Source organism: Terrapene carolina, unplaced genomic scaffold, assembly GCF_002925995.2.
Source record: "Terrapene carolina triunguis isolate 2854851 unplaced genomic scaffold, T_m_triunguis-2.0 Scaffold406, whole genome shotgun sequence".
Lineage (NCBI taxonomy): Eukaryota > Metazoa > Chordata > Testudines > Emydidae > Terrapene > Terrapene triunguis.
This window is the reverse complement of record NW_020664757.1, coordinates 921957-941643: the sequence shown is the minus strand read 5'-3', so window position 1 is coordinate 941643 and position 19687 is coordinate 921957. Positions and strand designations below refer to the sequence as shown.

The window sequence follows — 19687 nt, the reverse complement described above, 5'->3', positions numbered from 1 at the left end:
CCAGGTATCACATGGAAACACAGCGACAAAATGTGTGATGGAAAACGTGGCCAGAAGGTTATTATGTTTTGCTTCTCAGACACATTTTGGATGAATCCCCAGTACTGGCTGGAAGTTTCGCAGGGTGACGGCAGCAAAAGGTCCCTGCATTCCTGCAGTGTGCTGGTGTCCCTGATCCAGAAACCCAGCAGCAAACACCGAAACCGGGCACCTCACCTCTCCATAGGGTTTTCCATCTTCAAGGTGGGTAGAAATCTGGTCTGTGGTGGAATAAATGGGTTGCTCTGCCCAGCGGGAGAAACTTCCTACCTCCGAACCAAGTGAGAGCTCTGCAGATCCTCAGAGTTAAATATCCTGCAAAGCCCAACGGGCTCTGTGTTCCCACCTCCCTGTCTGCATGTGGCTCCCATTCATCCAAGAATCTCCTCTTGAATCGGCGGGGTTGGGCCCCTTCAGACATGTCTTTCCTTGAGCTTTTCATCAAGCTCAGGACGTGATCTGTGTTTGCATAGTCTTTGTCAGACTGCTGGGAGGTAAAGGAGCTCCTGCTACCCCAGTGTGTACTGGGCTTCACCGTGCCCAGCTGTGTGTGTGTTTGTCTGTGTGCGCACACACGCATGTGTGCACCAGGGCTGAGGGAAGGCATAGGAGCCTCCTGAGCAGAGGCTGGATACGGAGTCCTTCTCAGGCTACCATCCATAATGGCAAAATCACCCCACAGAGGGTGAGGAGGGGCAGGGAGCTGGCCCTGGGTATGATATTGCAGCCATGTGTAACACACTGGTGAATGAGTGCTATAGGTTCCCCCTCTATGCCCCAGCCATAGAGGATTTTAGTCAGTGACAGCTCCTGCTGGTGAGGTTTAGCTCAAGATGTCGCAGATCCTGCTTTTAGCTCTGGAGATCCCCGGTTCAATCCCTGATGTGGCAACCATCACGTTTGGAAGGGGTGTGGCCCATAGCGTCAATTCCTCTGTGCTCCCAGCAGTTCTGGGGGAATGTGCAGCCCCAGCTCCCGCAGACTTCAGCTGGAGTTGTGAGTGCTCAGCCGTTCTGAAAACTAGGGCCACTGTGCCTTAGTCAGGTACAAAGCCTCCCCCATTTCCTGCTGGGGCATTGTGCTCCTCCAGCCGCAGCACCACAGTCCTGTGGGCCACATTAGCAAGGGACCCCCTTCCATAGGGAGCCTCCTTCCTAACTGTTGAAAGGGCTGAGGGTCCTGTTGCCACCACGTGTTTCAGCGACCCCAGCCTTACTGACCCACCCTGGTGAATGGGCTGTGGATGGCCTGGGAAAGGTTTTTGAAGGGAGGAATTCGGGCTTTTTAAGCTAAGGAGCCCCACTGAATCTCCTCCAGTTGTTAAACTACATCTGTTGTTGGCTGTGAGCCAAAGGGCTCTGAACTCCTTGACTGATGGATGCTCTCTCTTTCTTTCCCTTTAGGTGGGCCCAGAGGTAAGTCCCTCTCTGCCTTCCATTGGCATCACATGGGGGCCATTCAGACTCTATGTCACCACCTGTGGAGCTGCGAGTGCCTTTGTTTCTTGACCCACAGTTCAAAATGCCTTAATACAAGCTTTAGAAGGCATTACAAGAAATCACCGTTAATACAGAGCTATGACTTGGGCTGTGTCAAGAGGAGCGTACCTCAATTCAGCATTAAGGTCCTGCTCCTGGGCTGCATCTGAGCTGTGCTCTGAGCAGCAATGGGGGAAGGGGGAGGGAAAAGTGGCATACCACCCTCCTACTCTTGGGATCAGCCAAGGTCTGGGAAGGTGCCCAAAATTAGTTAGAGGAGTCTCAAGGTAATTCACCCTCCCACCAGCTCATTGTTGGGGATCTCCCGGAGAAAAGGCTGCAGGTGTTTTCTACCATCTGGGCTTTGCCAACATTTACAGGATGTTCTTAACCCTTTCACCTCCTCATGGAACCTTGGAACCTAAGGTGGGCTCCTGGGAGTTAAAAACTGAGGAGTGAGTTTGCCCTGACTTACACCCCTTGATCTGAAAGGGGCTATAGCAGGTATAAGCCAGGGCAGGATCTAGCTCTGATCTTGTATCTAGGAATCCTGCACCTACTGCCCTGCTAACCACTTAACTCACCTCCAAAATCAGTGTCCCCAGGAACATGGATTGGTAAAGAACTAACTTTAGCGAACAGTCACCCCAGCATGTTTGTAATGTTAATTACCTTGTGTTAGAAACAGTAGCCTCAGATATGGGCTCTTTCTGAGCTAGGTATGTTAGGGCACCATTAGGAATACAAGTGAGATTAAATTTGCTAGCACTAGCACACATGGGCCTGACACGGATTAGGAGAACACCGCAGCACTGTCTGTGCTGCATCCATGCTAATGGGATGGTGGTGGTGGTGAGTTCAGTTTCAGGTTTGTATCAAACACCGAGATTAATGCTGAGAGATGTAAAACCGAGACCGTTTTTGGAATTGGAACTACAGTGAATCACGGTATTGACAGAGGCATAAAAGCTATGAATGTAATATATGATGCATGGTAAGGGGCAGCCTCACGCCCCCCCCCCAGATGAGAGATTGCCGCAATAGCATGAGAGAAATATGGACAAAGGGAGAAGAATAGGAACTCCATCATTCTGCAAGAGAGTGAAACGTCTGAGCGGTTTTGAGGCACAGCCCATATAAGGAGGCTGCAGTATTTTGGCCTGCAGAATAAAAACCATTTGTAAGAGCAAAGGGTGCTGCATCCTTGAGTAGGACCTGGGGTATCGGGGATACATACACACACATGGAGGCCTGGAAGCTGTAGCAAAGACTTAAGGTGGAATTCTCCCCTCACCCCACTTTGTCCTGGTGCAGACACAGTGTAGGACCACCACCATAAGTGACCCTATAAATCCACGATCCCTAGTCCCCCCAAAAAACTCTTGTGCCTGGGGCATACTGGGGCAGAGCTGTGGAGCATGAGGGAAAAGCTGAGGATGTAGCCCTCAACATAGGGCGTTCTGTGCTGCTCTGGGTAGTGCAGTGCTCAGAAGGCTGCGGGAGCTTAGGGCAGCTCCTGGCTGTTATAACTTTCACTGGGGGCTGAAATGACCCCTGCAGCAGCCCAGAATAAAAAGGGTGCAAAGGTGGCCTAAGGCCACTCTTGCCCCATCCCCCCCTGAAGTTCCGGGTCGCTGTTCCTAGTGAGATCTGAGTAGGCTGCAGAGGGACTTGGGTGGAAGCCCCATTGCTTGGTGACTTTTAAAACTGGACAATGAGAATGTACCATAAGGACAATCTGGCAGGAGGACAGACAAGGAGAATGATCTTTTGGCTCTCTGATTAGATCTCTAATGTCTACCTCTGCTTGTGGATTATGGAAACTGGATGTGCTCTGGCAGATTTTCTTTAAGCATGCCCCCTGGGTTCTCCCACATGACTTTCCCCTGAAACCAATGGGAATTTCCTTTGTTTCTTCCCTGGACAGTACCACAAAAGCAACAAAAGGCTGGCACCAGCATTCTTTGCCAGGAACCCCTCCGTCAACCAAAGGCATCTCTTCCTGAATGAGCGGGAAGTGACTCAGGATTTCCGGCTGCCGCCTGGGGTCTATGTCATCGTCCCCTCCACCGCGGAACCCCAGCAGGAGTCCGAGTTCATCCTGCGGGTCTTCTCCAGGAAACACATCCTTCGGTGAGATGATGCCATTCCCTAGCTTGTAGTGTTTTCTTGGTGCTCCTGGATAGTTGTGCCTTTCCACCGGGGTGGTGGAGTCATAGGTCAGTGCTGTCTGCTACGGGGCAGGATAAGTACCTGCTCCATAGCCTAAACAATGCTATTAGTCCTGATCTTTCCAGAGAAGTGCAACAGGGCAAGGGCACAGAACTAGGAGCACTCGGGACACTGTGCATACTGTATGGGGAGACACAGGACACTGGCCTTGTCTACACTAGAATATTTCCCCTTACATTTTCCACCATTGCTACGACTGGTTCATCACCATGGCTGGTAGCAACGGTGAAAGCTCTAATGCAGACTAGGCCCAACCAGCCACTGGCCTTCTTTCCATCACATCCAGGAGACCTGTTCTGTGCAGGGTTAGCTGATATAGTGCTTAAAATGCCAGCAGCTGCCTGGAGCCATATTGACACTACTGCTTCCACTAATGGAGTTGCAATGGTGAAGAAGATCCCTATTGTAGACACAGCAGCTGTGTGTGAGCAGGTTGGGGTCCCTGCATGGGATGCAGAGGAAGGCATTCTGCTTGGCAGGTGGAAAATCACATGTGATAAGGGAGACACCGTCTAACATTTCCATTGTTTTCCATTTTCAGCGAAATGGGCGGAAATTCAAGTTTCATCCTTTCCAAGGTTAGTTGGAACGAGGGAGGTGGACTGTCGGAAGCTGTGTTTCAGATCAGGACTTTGGCTTTTCTCCTGTGGCAGTGCTCTTCTGTGGCAGCGATGGGTCGGGGTTGAGTTGGAATGTGAGACCTCATGTTACAGCACTTATGAGAGGCCATGTCTTGTTCTATAAATTGAATCTCTTGTACCATGAAGGTGAACATGGTATAAATGTCCAGAACAAGACAGACAGACCAGCAGACACAGATGCTTTTTCACTGCTGTGCAAACCATTCTTTTTGGCGAGATCATCACAATTCATTTTCACTCTTTCTTTTCCATCTGCCTGCAGAGGGTCTCCCTTTTATGTACTTGTGTTCCTCTCCACTCTTCTCCTTTTGTGTACTAGCAAAGTTGAAACCACAATGGGAGCTGGGCAAGTTATTGCAGTGGTGATGGCAGGCCAGGGAATGCAGTGAAATTTGGGAAGAATGTGATCGTATGTTGGATACTCCTGCTTCTGTTTCTTCAATTAACGTTGACTTTTTTGTTCCCTAAAGGAAATAATTGATAAACACGAAGGCAAGATTTGGGAGGATTTCTTCAATAAGCATTTTGAACAAGTAAGCGTACACATTAACCGCCAAAGGAAATGCTTCAAGGCCAGCTGCTTGCGCTGCCAGAGCAATTGTGCAAAAAAAAAAGTCAGAATGTACTGGGGAAATTGGGAGCTGGAGTGTGCTGGAAACTGGTGGGGAATGTAGGAGATCGGCGTGAGGGTACAGTGTGAACGTCACTCAAGGAGTTGTGGAATACGTAAGCATTCAAGAAACATGCCAGTTAGCGAAAAGCACTCTTCATTAAATTCACGAGCACTCCGCTCACGTTGGGTCTGCTTAGGCTTCTGAAAGCCACTAATTTACTCTGGGTGTGCTCAGAAAGTTAACATAGGCATTAGCAAAGCCGCTCCAATCATCTGGTATGTATGGGGAACAATTATTTAATAGTGGGCTCTTCAGTCTAACAGAGAAAGATATAACACAATCGTTGAAGGTAGACAAATTCAGACTGGAAATAAGGCGTAACTTTTTAATGATGCGAGTAATTAACCGCTGGAACAATTTAGCAACGTGGTGGATTCTCCATTACTGACCATTTTTAAGTCAAGATGGGATGTTCTTCTAAAAGCTCTGCTCTTGGAATTATTTTGGGGAAGTTCTATGGCCTGTGTTCTATAGGAGGTCACACTAGATGACCACAATGGACCCCGGAATCTATTAGTTGATTACTAGTCTTACTCGTAGAGAAACAATATTTATTCTTACAGATTGTTATTAATTATTATTATTTATGGACCTGATTTTCAGAGGTGCTGAGTGCTGGCAGTTCCCATTGATACCAGCTGTAGCTGTTCGGTTCTTCTGAAGATCAGGCCCTGTTTAACTCTGAGAATTAGAGCTGGTCAAAATTTTGTGCATAATTTTGCACATAATTTTTTTTTGCACATAAAAAACAGCATACGTTCACAAATGAAAATTTCCACAAAAATTTTTTGGTTCTGAAAACATTTTTTGGTTGTAAACATTTTTGAAAATTTTTGAGGCTTTATTTTTCATGGGGGAAAAAAAAGAGATTTTTTTTTCCAGGTTTTTCATTATTTTCATTTTGTGTGTAACTTTTGATTGTTGTCATGGGGTATTTTCTTGACTCCTTGGTTGGATGAGGGTGCACATAAATACTTGCTACACTCATTCCGACTGTCTTTCACAGGGGGTTTCTCTGTGGTTTGGACAGTTTTTGGTTTCAGCAACTGAAGTTTTTCAGCAATCACAAGTTTCCAGAAAATTCAATTTCAGTTTTTGGAAACCATGAAAAAATTGATAAAACAAACAAAATTCTGTTTTGAAAACTGAAATGGAAATATTTTTTAATTTTTCCATCTTTGCTGACAATGTGCTTGATGTGACAGATGACACAAAAGAGAAAGAGGGTCTTTTGAAAATAATGGGCCAGATTTTTAGCTGGTATAAATAACTGTAAATGCATGAATGTCTGTGAAGCTTCGACCATTTTATACCAGATGAGAATGTGCTTTTAACAATCTAAAGGTCTAATTGAACACCCCCAGAGTCAATAGGTGTCTTTCCGTGGGAGTTGGACTGGGGTTGAAAAGGCAGATAGTGAAGACAGGACATGCTGGGAAATCCAGAGGAGGGGAAATTTATTACAATAGTATTTGTCTCCCCTAGCATCCTGAAATAAACGCTGTCCAACTCCAGAGGATCCTGAATAATGTCATCTGGACACGTAAGTGCTAGGAGATAATAGTTTAGTAACATTAATTAGGTACTAGTTAGAGAAGAGCCTGAAGTGGACCCGTAACTCCCAAACTCCCTCCCTGAGTTCTGGGAGTAGAGGAGCTGGTTTGAAACCCCGGGTTTGAACCTTTTCTGATAATTTAGGTTCCAAATTGGATTCCAAATCAGCAAGGATCAGTTCTCAGGATTTGGTACATATATGGCCCAAAAACACAATGCCTGAAACGTTTGAGCAATAAGTTGGCTGAGTCCCTTTATACTTATGCAGATAAGGGCTGATGTAGGCATGGGAGGGTAATGAATAGAACTGGGTGGGAAATGGCTTTCTCATGCCGCAAACTTTTGAGACTTCAACAAATTTTCCCATCAAAAATGGGAATGAAAAGTCGAAATCTTGAATATTTTCACAAACTGAAAGTTTGAAAAAAAACGGGATTCAGTTAGTTGAAACATTTATTTTCAATTTTGACTTTTTATTATAATTAGCTTAAATTAAAGACAAAAGTTGCTTAAGAACATAAGATTGGCCATACTGGGTCAGACCAGTGGTCCATCCAGCCCAGTATCCTGTCTTCTGACAGGGACCAATGCCAGGTGCTTCAGAGGGAATGAACAGAACTGGTAATCATCAAGTGATCCATCTTCAATCCAGCTTCAAACCAGAAAAACAGAATTCTTTGTTAGAAAATATCAAAATTAAAAGTTTTGACAATTTCAAAACTTTTTTTCCTAAATTTTTTCAAGTAAAAAAAATTGTCAAAACCGACCCTTTCCCATGAAAAGTTTTGGTTTGACAAATTGGCATTTGCAGACAATAGAATTCCTGATCAGTTCTAATAATGGGCGTTATCAGCACTAGTCTCTTTCATTGCACCTATCTCTGGGGAGATAAAACATCTGAAGGGTTGCAAGTTCCTTTAATTTTCTCAAGGGTGAATGAAGATTGCTTTTTTATCTTCATGTCAGTATCTTTCGAAAGTGACCCATTGGATGTTGTGAAATTTGTAAGGAAACTAACCAAGCCAGGTGGAGTGTCTTTACTCTTCATGGGCAATCAATTTGAAGACATTTGTTTCAAAACTTTTACTGTGCGTGATGCATATTTAATAAACAGAGCTATAATGAGATTACAGCATCTTCGCTTTCTGTAGAGTAGTGATCTGTGAGTTATGGCATCTGCTCCGTGGAAGCCTACAGGCAATCTATAATCATGAGTTGCAACAAGATTAGTTTATTTCTGTTTCTTTTCACATAACTCGTGTATGGCCCAGGAATGCTCAGAATTAGGTTTTCAATTATGCTTGTGAGTTTAAAAGCTGCCTGTCTGTAAGAGACACAGAGAAAAACACTAAGCACAAGAGTTTCAATTCATTGTGGCTAGTAAAGCTGCACCACAGATGAATTAGGCCTAAGGAGATCAAGTGACTGCTTCAGGTCACCCAGTAAATCATATTTGGGGTGCTCTTTAACTGCTATTTCCTGTATTAGCTACAGGTAATGGGTCATATTCTGCTCTTCATCACATGGCCGCAGGGAGCTCCCATTGGCTTCCATGGGAATTACACCCATGCAGCTGAAAGTGGAATCTGGCCCCACTGTCTCACGTTTTTCCCTTGCCCAGGTTGAATCACAAGTGATGTAACTTGTAAATGAGAGGAACAGTGTCACAAAAGGTTTGGGGGGCCCAATCCTATCCCCAGTGAAATGCATGGCAGTTTCATCACTGAGTTTCGAGGGCAGCAGGCTCAGGCCCTGGGAGTCTATTTTTCTGAGCAGTGTTGAATGATTCACCGGAATAATCCTCTCTTTTCCAGATCTCCAGAGCTTTCGGCTGAGATTTAGTCTGGATGCCTGCCAGGGTATCCTGGCACTGCTGGACGTATCCTTTAGCTCGGGCTGTATATTTATTTGACGCACCTAATACCTTAGCTGAGCTTTATTCTTCATGGGGGAGGGACTTACACTGTGATTTCTACATCATCAGGGCATTGCCCTGCTCACTTATTTCCTAATTCCCAATAACAATTCAGTCAGGAAGAAACGGGGTTTCTTTTGTAAAGCACCAGATTGTGCTCTCATTGAAATCAGTAACAAAACACTCGTTGATTTCAGTGGGAGCAGGAGCCGGCCCATAGTGAAGGGGGAACTTCCCAGAATCAGCATCACCACCATCATAAAATTATATGGACTGACTTTTTTTCAATTTTGGAGTCTCTGCCCCTTTACCAAGACATCATCGACCTTAACTCCTCCACTAAGCTTAATGCCACTGGCACACTGAGTATTCAGGAATTCAGGGTCCTGTGGAAGAGGCTGCTTTTCTATCTGGTAAAAAAACATGTTACCTGCCTCTCTGTATACTTCTCAATTGGTGTTGGCTAGGAAACAGTTAAATCCCAAGAAACCAGTCTGATCTCTGGGTAGCTATGAAGACTCATGAGGATGTGAACTGGATGGGAAAGTTGCCTGCTTGTCAAGACACAGGGAAATACAAAGTCTTAAGCAGGGCAGTCACCGGAGGTGAGGGAGGATCCAGCGAGAATGGAGGTGCCCCTTTGTAAGAGGTGTATAGCTAAGAAAGATCAATGCTGGTGCAGCATCTGTTTTCACTGAGGTGCCTGATTTTAAAACCCAATTGACCTGCTGTCTGTGACTGATGCACAAGAAAGTCAGGGGCTAGGATCCACAAAGGGACTGAGGCATCCAACTCCAGGAGAGCGTTTATGGCTGTGAATCCTGAGCAGATATAGACACCTCTCTCTGGCCTGGAGTTATGCACCAAACTACTCTTGGGGGCAGGGCTTAGGCCTCGCTCCTCTCCCCAGCATTTTGTGTTGGCTAGTTTAGGCAACTCTCCACTCAGCTTGCTGGCTTCTGAGAATCCCATTCTTAGGCGCCTAACTCTCTCTGTTCATTGGTATAGGGAGCCTGGGCGTCTAACTCAGGGCTGTGAATTCCACCTGGCAGCAGAGCACTAGAAGTTAGGCATTGCAATGCATAAGTCCCTTCGTGGATCTAGCCCCAACTGATTTAGGGAAGTCACTGGTTCATCTGGGATCAGAACTCTGGACCCTGCGAACTTTAGTCAGGGCATATTCTTGCATGTAGGAACACCGTATCCCTGAATAGGTGCTTCATCCGCACATTGCAAACAGATTCCTTGGGACCAAATTCTGCACTGACTTTACCCCCCTGTGAAATCCCGCTGGAGTGAGATTGTAAATAAAGACAGACTTTTGGCCTGTAACTTTTCCATGTACAACTCCCAACTCTGTGGCTGCTTTGCAGAGGAAGTTAATAGAGATTCCTGGAAAAATCTACTACTTTCCTATATTATTACTACTACTAAGTATAAGTAATGAATTGCTTTGACACCTCCACATTGATGAGCCCCACACATAGCGAAGTAGGGGTTGCGTGTCAATGCTGCTTACCCACAGATCTCCCCTTCTAAGGGCTAGTCTACACTTACCGGTTAGTTCGACGGCTGCGGATCGAAGTTCCGAGTTCGATTTATCGCGTCTGGTCTGGACGCGATAAATCGAACCAGGAAGTGATCCCCGTCGACTGCAGTACTCCAGCTCAGCGAGAGGAGTACCGCGAAGTCGACGGGGAGCCTGCCTGCCGTGTGTGGACCGCGTCTGAACCGCGGTAAGGTCGAAGTAAGGTATGTCGAATTCAGCTACGTTATTCACGTAGCTGAATTTGCGTACCTTACTTCGATTTGGGGGGTAAGTGTAGACCAGCCCTAAGATGCTCAGATTCATTTTTGTTTCTTTCGCTTGTTTGATTTATTTTAAAAAAACAGGAAGTTTTCCAGAAGAAAGATGTTGATAGATCAGGAAATCTGGACTTAGTGGAATTGCATGCAGCTGTGCAGGAGACAGGTGAGCAGGTCACCGACTTTTGGCAAGTAACCACATCCTCATCAAAATCCCCCCAACTGGGAAGGAACTAAGGCTAGGTCTACACTACCCGCCTGAATCGGCGGGTAGAAATCGACCTCTCGGGGATCGATTTATCGCGTCCCGTCAGGACGTGACAATCGATCCCCGAATCGACGCTCTTACTCCACCAGCGGAGGTGGGAGTAAGAGCCGTCGATGGGAAGCCGCGGAGGTCGATTTTGCCGCTGTCGTCACAGCGGGGTAAGTCGGCTGCGATACGTCGAATTCAGCTACGCTATTCGCGTAGCTGAATTTGCGTATCTTAAATCGACCCCCTCCTGTAGTGTAGACATAGCCTTAAAGACTGTACTAAATGCCAGTAAGAGGGGCAAACAGCACAGAACCCCCTCTCCCCCCTAACCGTAGCTACTTCTGCTACTCTCTCTAGCTTCTCTCCCAACCACTTTCCCAGCAGTCAGGTGAAGCCTACTTTATCAGTGTCGCAAGGGCCCCAGACCTTGGCTTCTGAAAGTGATTTGCAGCGTGAAGTTTCACTTTAGCTTTGTGTACAGGATATCCACGTCTCATTGTCAGCTCTTTACTGGGATAGGAAGGCAACCACTCCATAGTTAACTCTCCATTATAAGCCCTATTTTGAAACCTATAGGATCCCCACAGAGTCATAACTAACTTCACCTTAGCCAATTGGGGGTGTGTGTGTGGGGGGGGGGGGGGAGATCCTGAGCTGGCACAAATCAGTATAGCCCCATCAAAGTCAGTGGTGCTACTGCTGATTTACAGCTGCTGAGGATCTGGCCGTCTATGTCAGCTAGACAAGCACACAAGCAGTAGCAGTGTCAGACTTTATTCCTTTAAGATCCTTGCCCCGATCCTGCCAGGAGAACCAGACAGATGGACCCCTGCATCTGGGCCAGGACCGGCTGCAGCGTTTTTGCCACCCTAAGCGGCGGGAAAAAAATAAATACAAAAATAAGCTGCGATCGGCAGCACTTCGGCGGCAGCTCTACCGCCGCTTCATTCTTCGGCGGCAATTCGGCGGCAGGTCCTTCCTTCCCCCTGATCTGGGCAGAGCCACACTGATTTCAGTGAGGCTCTGAGTGGGAGAAAGGATTCACTCACACAGTTCTTTTAAGGATCAGGGCTTTTAAATGCTCATGATTTATTGGCAGTTTGCCTCCATCTGGTTAATTAAAGTCATTTTGCTTGGTAACATTCAAAACTGTAGCTATAATATAATAAAGAGGTGAAAGATAACCTCCAAATCCAGGTATTGCCGTTATTTACATTAAATCATAAGGGTTGTGCTTTCCAGGCACAAATACCGAAAGACACTTGGGGTGAATTGACCTGCATTTATTTGTAAGACAAAAAAACAACCACCTGGACTTGGAGAGATATCCAGACCCTGAAAATGGTGTGGGGATAATTTTCCCCACTAGTTTCAGCCGGACATTCTTCTTCACCTCTTTTCCTAAACTCTTGTGTTATATTGCTGCTAAACAATTTCTGTGCCTTACCCCAGAGGTGGCTGCATTGCAGTGGTGGGTAGAGGGATCTGTTATATTACTTGCTTTACCTCCCATGGATATTGTGAGTAGAGATGATCCAGATTTTGAACCACTCAAAGTTTGGGGGTCACATTTGGATCTGAGGGCCTGGTTTAGGTCAATCCCTCGTTTGAGGCATAGTTAATGTCTATCAAGCGCTTTGAGATCCTCACATGAAAGATGCTGAAGAAGGGTAAAGTCCTGTTAGTTTTGCAATTATCCTGTGATGCTCTGAATGGCTGCGAGGTGCCTCATCATTCCCTTTCTTCTTTTCTGTAGGTATTTCGCTCAGCAACGAAGTCTGTAACCTAATGGCGATCAGATACGGCAACCCTGACCTGAAAATCAGCTTTGAGAGCTTCGTCTGCTTCATGCTGCGAGTGGAGATCATGGGGGGTATGGACGTTACTCAGCATGTCACTGATGTTGGACTCCAGAGCAAGTCTGGGGCCCCTTGCAAAGCCATTCAGCTCAGTCCCCGGGGCTGCAAGATCCAAGATATGGGGCCTGGTTCTCTTCTCATAGAAACTAGTGTAGAGCAAGAGTAACCCCACTGAAATCATGGAGTGAATTAGAGGAGAATCAGGCCCTAAGCCTCTTTCCCAGACTCCTAGGCCAGGCAACCTGGAAAGGTTTGGTTCTGTGGAGAGAGCAGGTCTTGTATCTGGCACTGCAGTGTTTGCTTGTGCAAGGAGTTAAGGGAATAAGAGATGTTCCTATTATGCAGGAAGCAGGAGGATCTGTGACGAGTCCCAGCCAGAGCTGCCATAGAGAGGGAAACCTTCTGATCTCCCCGGGGGTCAAATGATCACAGCACCATGAGGCAGCTCATACTCCACCCCACCTGTCACTGGCAAATGTCCCATATGCCCAACACAGGCATTTCGAACTATCCTGGATGGCGTTGAGTCCCCCTAGAACTGCTAGAGGCTCTGCATTTCAGTTCACTCCTGGGCTGGCGAGTCTGAGGTGTCTTTGTCCCTGTTGGCCATCAAATTAATTTTCCTCATTCTATTTCTTCACAGAGGCCTTTCAGAACTTAACTAAAGACGGCAAAGGGATATATCTCCAGGAATCTGAGGTAAGGCCAGGCACTTGGCCATTCCCTGAAATACAGCTCCATGCCTTAGACCTCTTTGCCTGCTGTAGTAAAGGGCTTATTAGAGCAACAGGGCCTGAATCAGCACTGCCATGCACCTGTTCATACTGACTGTAAAATGCTACCATCATTAACCAGGCCTCACAACACCCATGTGAGATAGGGAAGTGTTAGTTACCCCCATTTTATACATGGGGGAAACTGAATCACGGAGCGACTACAGTCTCACAGCAATTAATGCTGAGAACTCCGGAGTCCCAAACCTTTGCATTAGCCACAAGATCATCTGCCCACCAATAAAATGCAAGAGATCATACTTTCTTGGAGGGCTAATTGGTGATATAAAATGTAGCGAATGGCTTGGATGTGTGCATGTGGTCACATCACTGTCTGCTGCTGGATGGAATCTATACTACACATCCTCCAGTGTTTATAGGTTCCTCATAGTAATGGAGCTGCTTCTCTTGCACCCTTGGGATGGGTTATGTGTTATGGGATCTGAAGAGCACAGATCTTAGTTCCTGCTCTGTGGGCCTAATTGTGATCCCACTGTAGTCAATGGTAAAGCCCCCATTGACTCTAATGTGAGCGGGATTGGACCATATGTGAGGTCCTCATACTGTGTTGCCACAGACAGAGAACCCACAGACCTCCTACTCAATTGTGAATGTTACTGAAGTCCAGTTGGATGTGCTAGTTCAACCCACTTTCCCCATTATTTTACAGTGGATGATGATGACTCTCTATTCCTAAAGCAAAGCAGCGGAGGAGGAATGAGTTGGACTTAGACACACTGGCCCCTCCCAGGACATGGAGGGCTGTTCCTTATCAACTTGTTATACATGCTGGATACTTTGGGCCAATCCTGCAATCCCTACTCATGCGAGCAGTCCCAGGTCAGCCAATGGGGTGGCTTAAGTGCATTAGGAGAACTGAAGTGAATAGGGGTTGCTGGATCAGGCTCTTTCCATATGGATAGATTTTATCCCATGAGGATCTACTTTTATGAACAGATTGGATCTAAAGACCCGAGATGCAGTGAAATGAAGATCGGCTTTTATTTTTAATACATGATTTCAGACACCTCTGAGAATCAGCTGTTAGCATGGGACTGCAGAGTTGTGGATTCACTGAGAGACCAGGGTGACACGTAGTTCTTATAACTAGCAAAGCTACCAGGATGAAAAGTCCCTTATTGGATGCCCTGAATCTGTAAGGCTCCCCATAGTTTTCAGGTTGATTGTAGTTGGACACTGTTACAATTAGTAATAGTTATGTATATTATGGTAATGCCCAAAGGCTCCAGTTAGGATTGGGCCCACACTATGCTGGGCGATTGACAAACCTAGAAAAGAGACGATCCCTGCCCCAAATGGCTTATGCTCTAAAGACGCAAACACATTCAAATTCCACAACCCCTTCAGGCAAATGTAATCCAGGTCCCTCCCTCCTGCCAAGTGTAAAAAGAATCACTGAAAACTATCAATGAGTTTGGAAGCTGAAGTCTAAGCTTTAGGACCAGATCCTCAGGTGGAAATTGAAGTCAATGGACCTATGCTGATTATGCCAGTTGATGATCTGCCCCCTTGTTGGTTGTTTTGGGCTGAGACATCATTGTTTGTATAATTAAGGTGGGTAATGACTTCTAGTTACAGATTGCAAAGGACAGTGAAGGACTGTTTGGTGCAATAACAGCATTCTTAGGATTAATGTCACTATTTTCCAATTTAGTAGAAAAATTCGTGTGCATTGAGCAGTCTGAGCATTTGTTATTGAAGACATAGATACCCATAGGTGAGGTCTAATTATGCACTTGCTTTGTCTAAATAGTGGCAATTGTGTGTGGATTTGAGATCAGAATTTGGCCCTCTATATTATAGGTGGGGACAGGGGATGGGGGTGGGAAGATGAGGAAATCTGGGACTAGGAATTGCGGAGGGAGACCTGGACTGGCTGGGCAAGGAGCCAGGATGGGAACTGATTGGATGAGGAGCCCAGGAAGGGAGCCTGCGACTGGAAGCCAGCGGGGATGGGAACATGGGCGTGAGGTGACTGGAGGCCAGGTGCAGAAGGAAAAAGATTGGAGGAGGAACAAGGAAGAGGGAACTGGTATGCTCTGGGCAAGGGGATGAGGACTGGAAGAGGAGGAGAGACTAGGATTGTCTGTGCAAGGAGACTTGGGAGGTGGATGAGAAGCCTGAGGAGTACAGACTGGGCCTGGGTAAGAGAGAAGAATGGGATTGGGACAAGGAACCAGGGTAGGAGAAGACACAGGACTGGGATGGGAGCAGGTTGGAAGATATGGGTAAAAGGGGTCACGGGGGGAATGAACAGAAGAGTTTGTGCCTACTAAAGCACACTCCCCTCCAGAACCGGGAATGGAACCAGAGATTCCTGAATCTTACATTCCTCTGCTGTCAGCAAATAGCTGTGATACCCACTGGCAGAATGTCCCATCCCCCTCTAGAGCTGGTCCACAATGAGAGTTGGAACATATTCCTGCTCTCAGATACTCTGCTAGCTGAAGTGGCACAGGGCTGTGCAATGGATCTAAAGGTCCCCACCCTGCTGATTGACCCATGTGGGCATCAAGATGATGCTACAGAATGGAAATGCTGGTTTTTGCAGTGTTCTGTTTTCAAATCTAGGAAGTCACTAACTACATTCAAAGAAGATTATTGAGGTTGCAAAGTCAAGCACTCAAAAGTTAGGAAATTCCAGAATTAAGATTGCCTGTACAGCCTTTATTCAGCCCCCTTGTGTGTATGTCTTATGAGATAGTCTTTCAGTCACACAATCACGGAGTAAGTTTGGTTGAAATGACTTGCCCAGCATCGCACAGGGACTGTGTGGCATAGACAGGGACAAAATCCAGTTCCCCAGGGTGGCATTCAGCTGCCTTAATCTTGCTCTTCCTGCAGTTCCCTGCCTCTTTGATTACACACCTTCCAGCTCGGCAACAAATGAAGCAGGGGTCCTACTGACAACACCTCCTGCATTGTACCACCCTGACTCATCCCCAGAGCAAGTCCAGCTTGTGCACTGAATGAGCCAGGGGTTGCGTCTGTGTGGGGCGGAGCATGTGATCATGTAATTAAAGACTGTATCATAACGCATACGCACAAGGGGGGCAAATGAAGTTTACCCAGGGAGCCTCACTAATGGTCTTTTAGTGTGTGTGTGTGTGTGAGAGAGAGAGAGAGATAATACAAGAAACTGAGCCAAATTCAGATCCTGGTTACCGAATACTGTACAATACCCCAGTAAAGTCTACGGAGCAGCACATGTGTAATGAGAGTAGCGTTGGCCCTTAATAACATGCCACCCCCTATAGATTAGATCATCTTTATAGCCATGAGTGGCAGGTATCATAGGCAGGGGGAGGCTGTGCCTCCCCAAATAGCCTGGTGTGGCCCCGCCCACGCTCCACCAGGCCCCCTCCTGTCTGCTGTTCCATTCTGTGGCCGAGAGGCTGGGGCAGGCAGGCTGAGGGCCGCGGTGCGCAAGCCCCCCAGGCTGGGGCCACGCCATGCCGCCTGCCCTCCCGGCACTGGGATCATGCTGGGGCTGAGGATGCTTTGGCTGTACCGCCTGCCTGCCCACCTGGGACTGGAGCTATTACGGCTGGGCTGCCCGCCTGCCCAGCACTAGGGCCGGGGGCACTCCGGCAGCGCCACCTGCCCTCCTGCCCAGCACTGGGGCAGAGCGGGGGACAAGTGGCCGTGGGGCGGTGTGCTCTGGGCTCCGGTGGGGGAGCAGAGGGGGCAGGGCCTCCGGCAGAGGGGTGGGGCCAGGGGCTAGCCTCCCCCAAGGGCATGTTCACCTGCTGCTCATGTTTATAGCTCATTAGCTGGACTAGTTAAAGTATGATGCTTTGTCCCCCAGCAGTTAGTCTATTTCTACAGTTATAGTTAGTCTGTTCTCATGTAGTTACTCTAACTTAAAGTATTCTTGTTAAAATATTTATTTTTGTACTTTTTGTATCTGCTTTTATTTATAATAGACAACATATCTGCCTGTGTGGCCTGCTGCGACATAGATAGATACCAGTGTTCAGATCTCTCCAATGTGCCCGTCCCTGGGTTAGCAGAAATGTGTACGGTGCATAGAAAATGGCATGGCTTCCTGAGCATAGGTGTCATTTCAGAGATCCCAGACCCAGAACCCCCCCTCCAAGGTTCTTTTAGCAGATCCTGTGATAAAGCATGCAGCTTTCCACAAGCAAGCAGCCCTCTAGCCTCCTTCCTGACCTGCAGATGAACATGTTGGGACAGTGCAAACTAAACAAGGCTGATTTAATTTGCACTCAGCTCACTGATTTACTGAGTGTAATACCAACAGCATATGAACCACATGGACATTTGAGGAATCATGGGCACTGATCTTGCCACAAGCTTTGCCCAGACACTCCCTGGGGTAGGCAGTTCATTGCGGAGTGGGGCCTGGCATTACAGATGGGGAAGACCTGCCACTGGGTTTGTTATGTAAAGTGGGCTCAGGGTGAACAGGAATCATTTACAGCTGAGGGAGTTTGCCAAAAATAATAGGATTAAGTGCTGGGCATGGTTTGAATAGCCTCTTGCATTGGTTATACTTAGAATTGGGGTGAGGGACCCATTTCCAAGGTTGTTATGTTATACAGCGGTATGATTGTTGTCTATATCCAGTTTATTTTATACGTATTTATTTTCTCACCATTTATTGCTGAGCAACATAATTGCAGGGAGATTATTTCGCTATTGATTATTTGATCCAGAAAAGGAACAGAATTCATCTGTGCCATGTATCACTAAGCATTTGTAACAATAAACTACACTGAGCCATGTGACTTGCTCTTACACAATTGTAAAGAATGTTTTCCTGGAATTATTATACGAAAACATGTACAATGCAAACGACATTATCTGGCTCACAATAAAATGTTTTGGCAATGGTGCATACTCGGGTGTTGTAAAGCTTTTATATCGCTTGCAGAGTAACATTTCCTGGGTAATGCTGAAGATCTGTTACTCCTCGTTTACAATGTGCATCCCATGGAAAATGATATAAAAGGTTTCTGAAGGATGCATTCATTTGTAACCACTGGCATTTACAGAGACGCTGATCTTTGCAACGGGCGATATTGCTATAGCAGATGGGCAGGAAGGAGCAGAAGATTGGACTGGATGCCTCAGAGGAAGAGTAGTGGGAATAGAGAGCCTTTGATGAAAGGATTGAAATGGTTTACCTAGAGTGGAGATGAACAACCAGAGACGTGATACAGGTATACAAAATAATGGATAATGTAGAGAAGGTGACTAGCAATGCCCTCTCTGAATACAAGAGCAAGGAGGCATTACATGAAACTGAAAGGGAGCAAGTTTACCTTTTCACACATACACACTTAGCTGGTGGAACTTTCCCAGGGGACAAATTATCCTATTACAAATTACTGCATGGTTTCTGGCAACCATCATTGGCCTCTGTTGAAGACAGGGTACTGGAATAGATGGACCCCTAGTCTGATCCAGTCTGGCAATTCCGACCTTTCTACTTCTGGGCTATCAATTCAAATCTAAGAGTGCTAGGCCACCTGTCCGAGACAGCCTTCACCCACTCGCACCCTCTCGGAGCTGTGTGGGGTGCTACACTGACTCTGAGTCTGTTTCTCCCCTTCACACCATCAGTCATTTAGTTCTGTGTCTATCAATTTCTTGCTATAACCAAGACTACAATTTAGTCATGGGAATTTTTAGTAAAAGTCATGGACAGGTCACGGGCAATAAAAAATTCATGGCCCATGACCTGTCCATGACTTTTACTATAAACAGGGCTGCTGCTGTTGGGGGGACATGGGGCCAGCAGCTCCAGCTGCCGGGGACCACTGAGCAGCGGCTGCTCTGGGACCACTGCCAGGGTCTGCCGACAGCCGCTGCTCTGGCCTCCCCCCGGACTGCTGCTTGGGCGGTCCCGAGGGGCCAGCTGCACTGGCCGCTGCTTGGGTGGTCCCTGGGGGCTAACTGCCTGGGGCTGCCCGAGCAGTGGCCGGGGCAGCTGGCCCCAGCGCTGCTCCAGCAGGGGCTGATGAGGCTGTTCCCCCTCCCCCCCCAGCAGCAGTCCTGGGGGAAGCCAGAGCAGCTGTCCTGGAGCCAGCTGCTTGGGCAGCCCTGGGGTCAGCCACACTGGCCGCCACAGAGGTCGCAGAAAGGTCGTGACTTCCGGATCCTTGTGACAAACACAGAGTCCTTGTTATAACGTCACCTCTCTGGCTGGGCCTGACGAGGACCCAGCCAGAGAGCTGAGGTTATAACAAAGGCCCTTTCACCGTAAATGAATCAGAAGGCCCATGGCTTTAGCACAGGGTAGTCTCTGACTATGCCTTCTGTTGGAGGTGATGGGGGACCCCCACCTTCCCACTCCACTGGTTTCCAACTCAGGGATACTGTTTGAGCAGCTAGAACCAATGCCTTGCTGCTCCCTACCTTATCTCCTCTGTAGGTTTTCCCTAGATTCTCATTCTAGGGCTCCCACTCTGGA

The 19687-nt window shown here is 47.2% G+C and overlaps 1 protein-coding gene across 1 annotated transcript in view; it reads left to right on the top strand.

The window, feature by feature from the left end:
- The window catches only part of CAPN14 (calpain 14), a 28718-nt gene extending 14794 nt beyond the window's left edge, over positions 1-13924 (top strand). Inside the window, exons 10-20 of the mRNA XM_026658207.1 lie at positions 80-253; positions 3443-3650; positions 4291-4327; positions 4861-4923; positions 6550-6607; positions 8433-8497; positions 8878-8946; positions 10427-10505; positions 12352-12468; positions 13098-13153; positions 13898-13924. Coding sequence (XP_026513992.1) covers positions 80-253; positions 3443-3650; positions 4291-4327; positions 4861-4923; positions 6550-6607; positions 8433-8497; positions 8878-8946; positions 10427-10505; positions 12352-12468; positions 13098-13153; positions 13898-13924 — 953 coding nt within the window. The remainder of the gene's footprint in view (positions 1-79; positions 254-3442; positions 3651-4290; positions 4328-4860; positions 4924-6549; positions 6608-8432; positions 8498-8877; positions 8947-10426; positions 10506-12351; positions 12469-13097; positions 13154-13897) is intronic.
- Positions 13925-19687: the final 5763 nt, after the last annotated feature.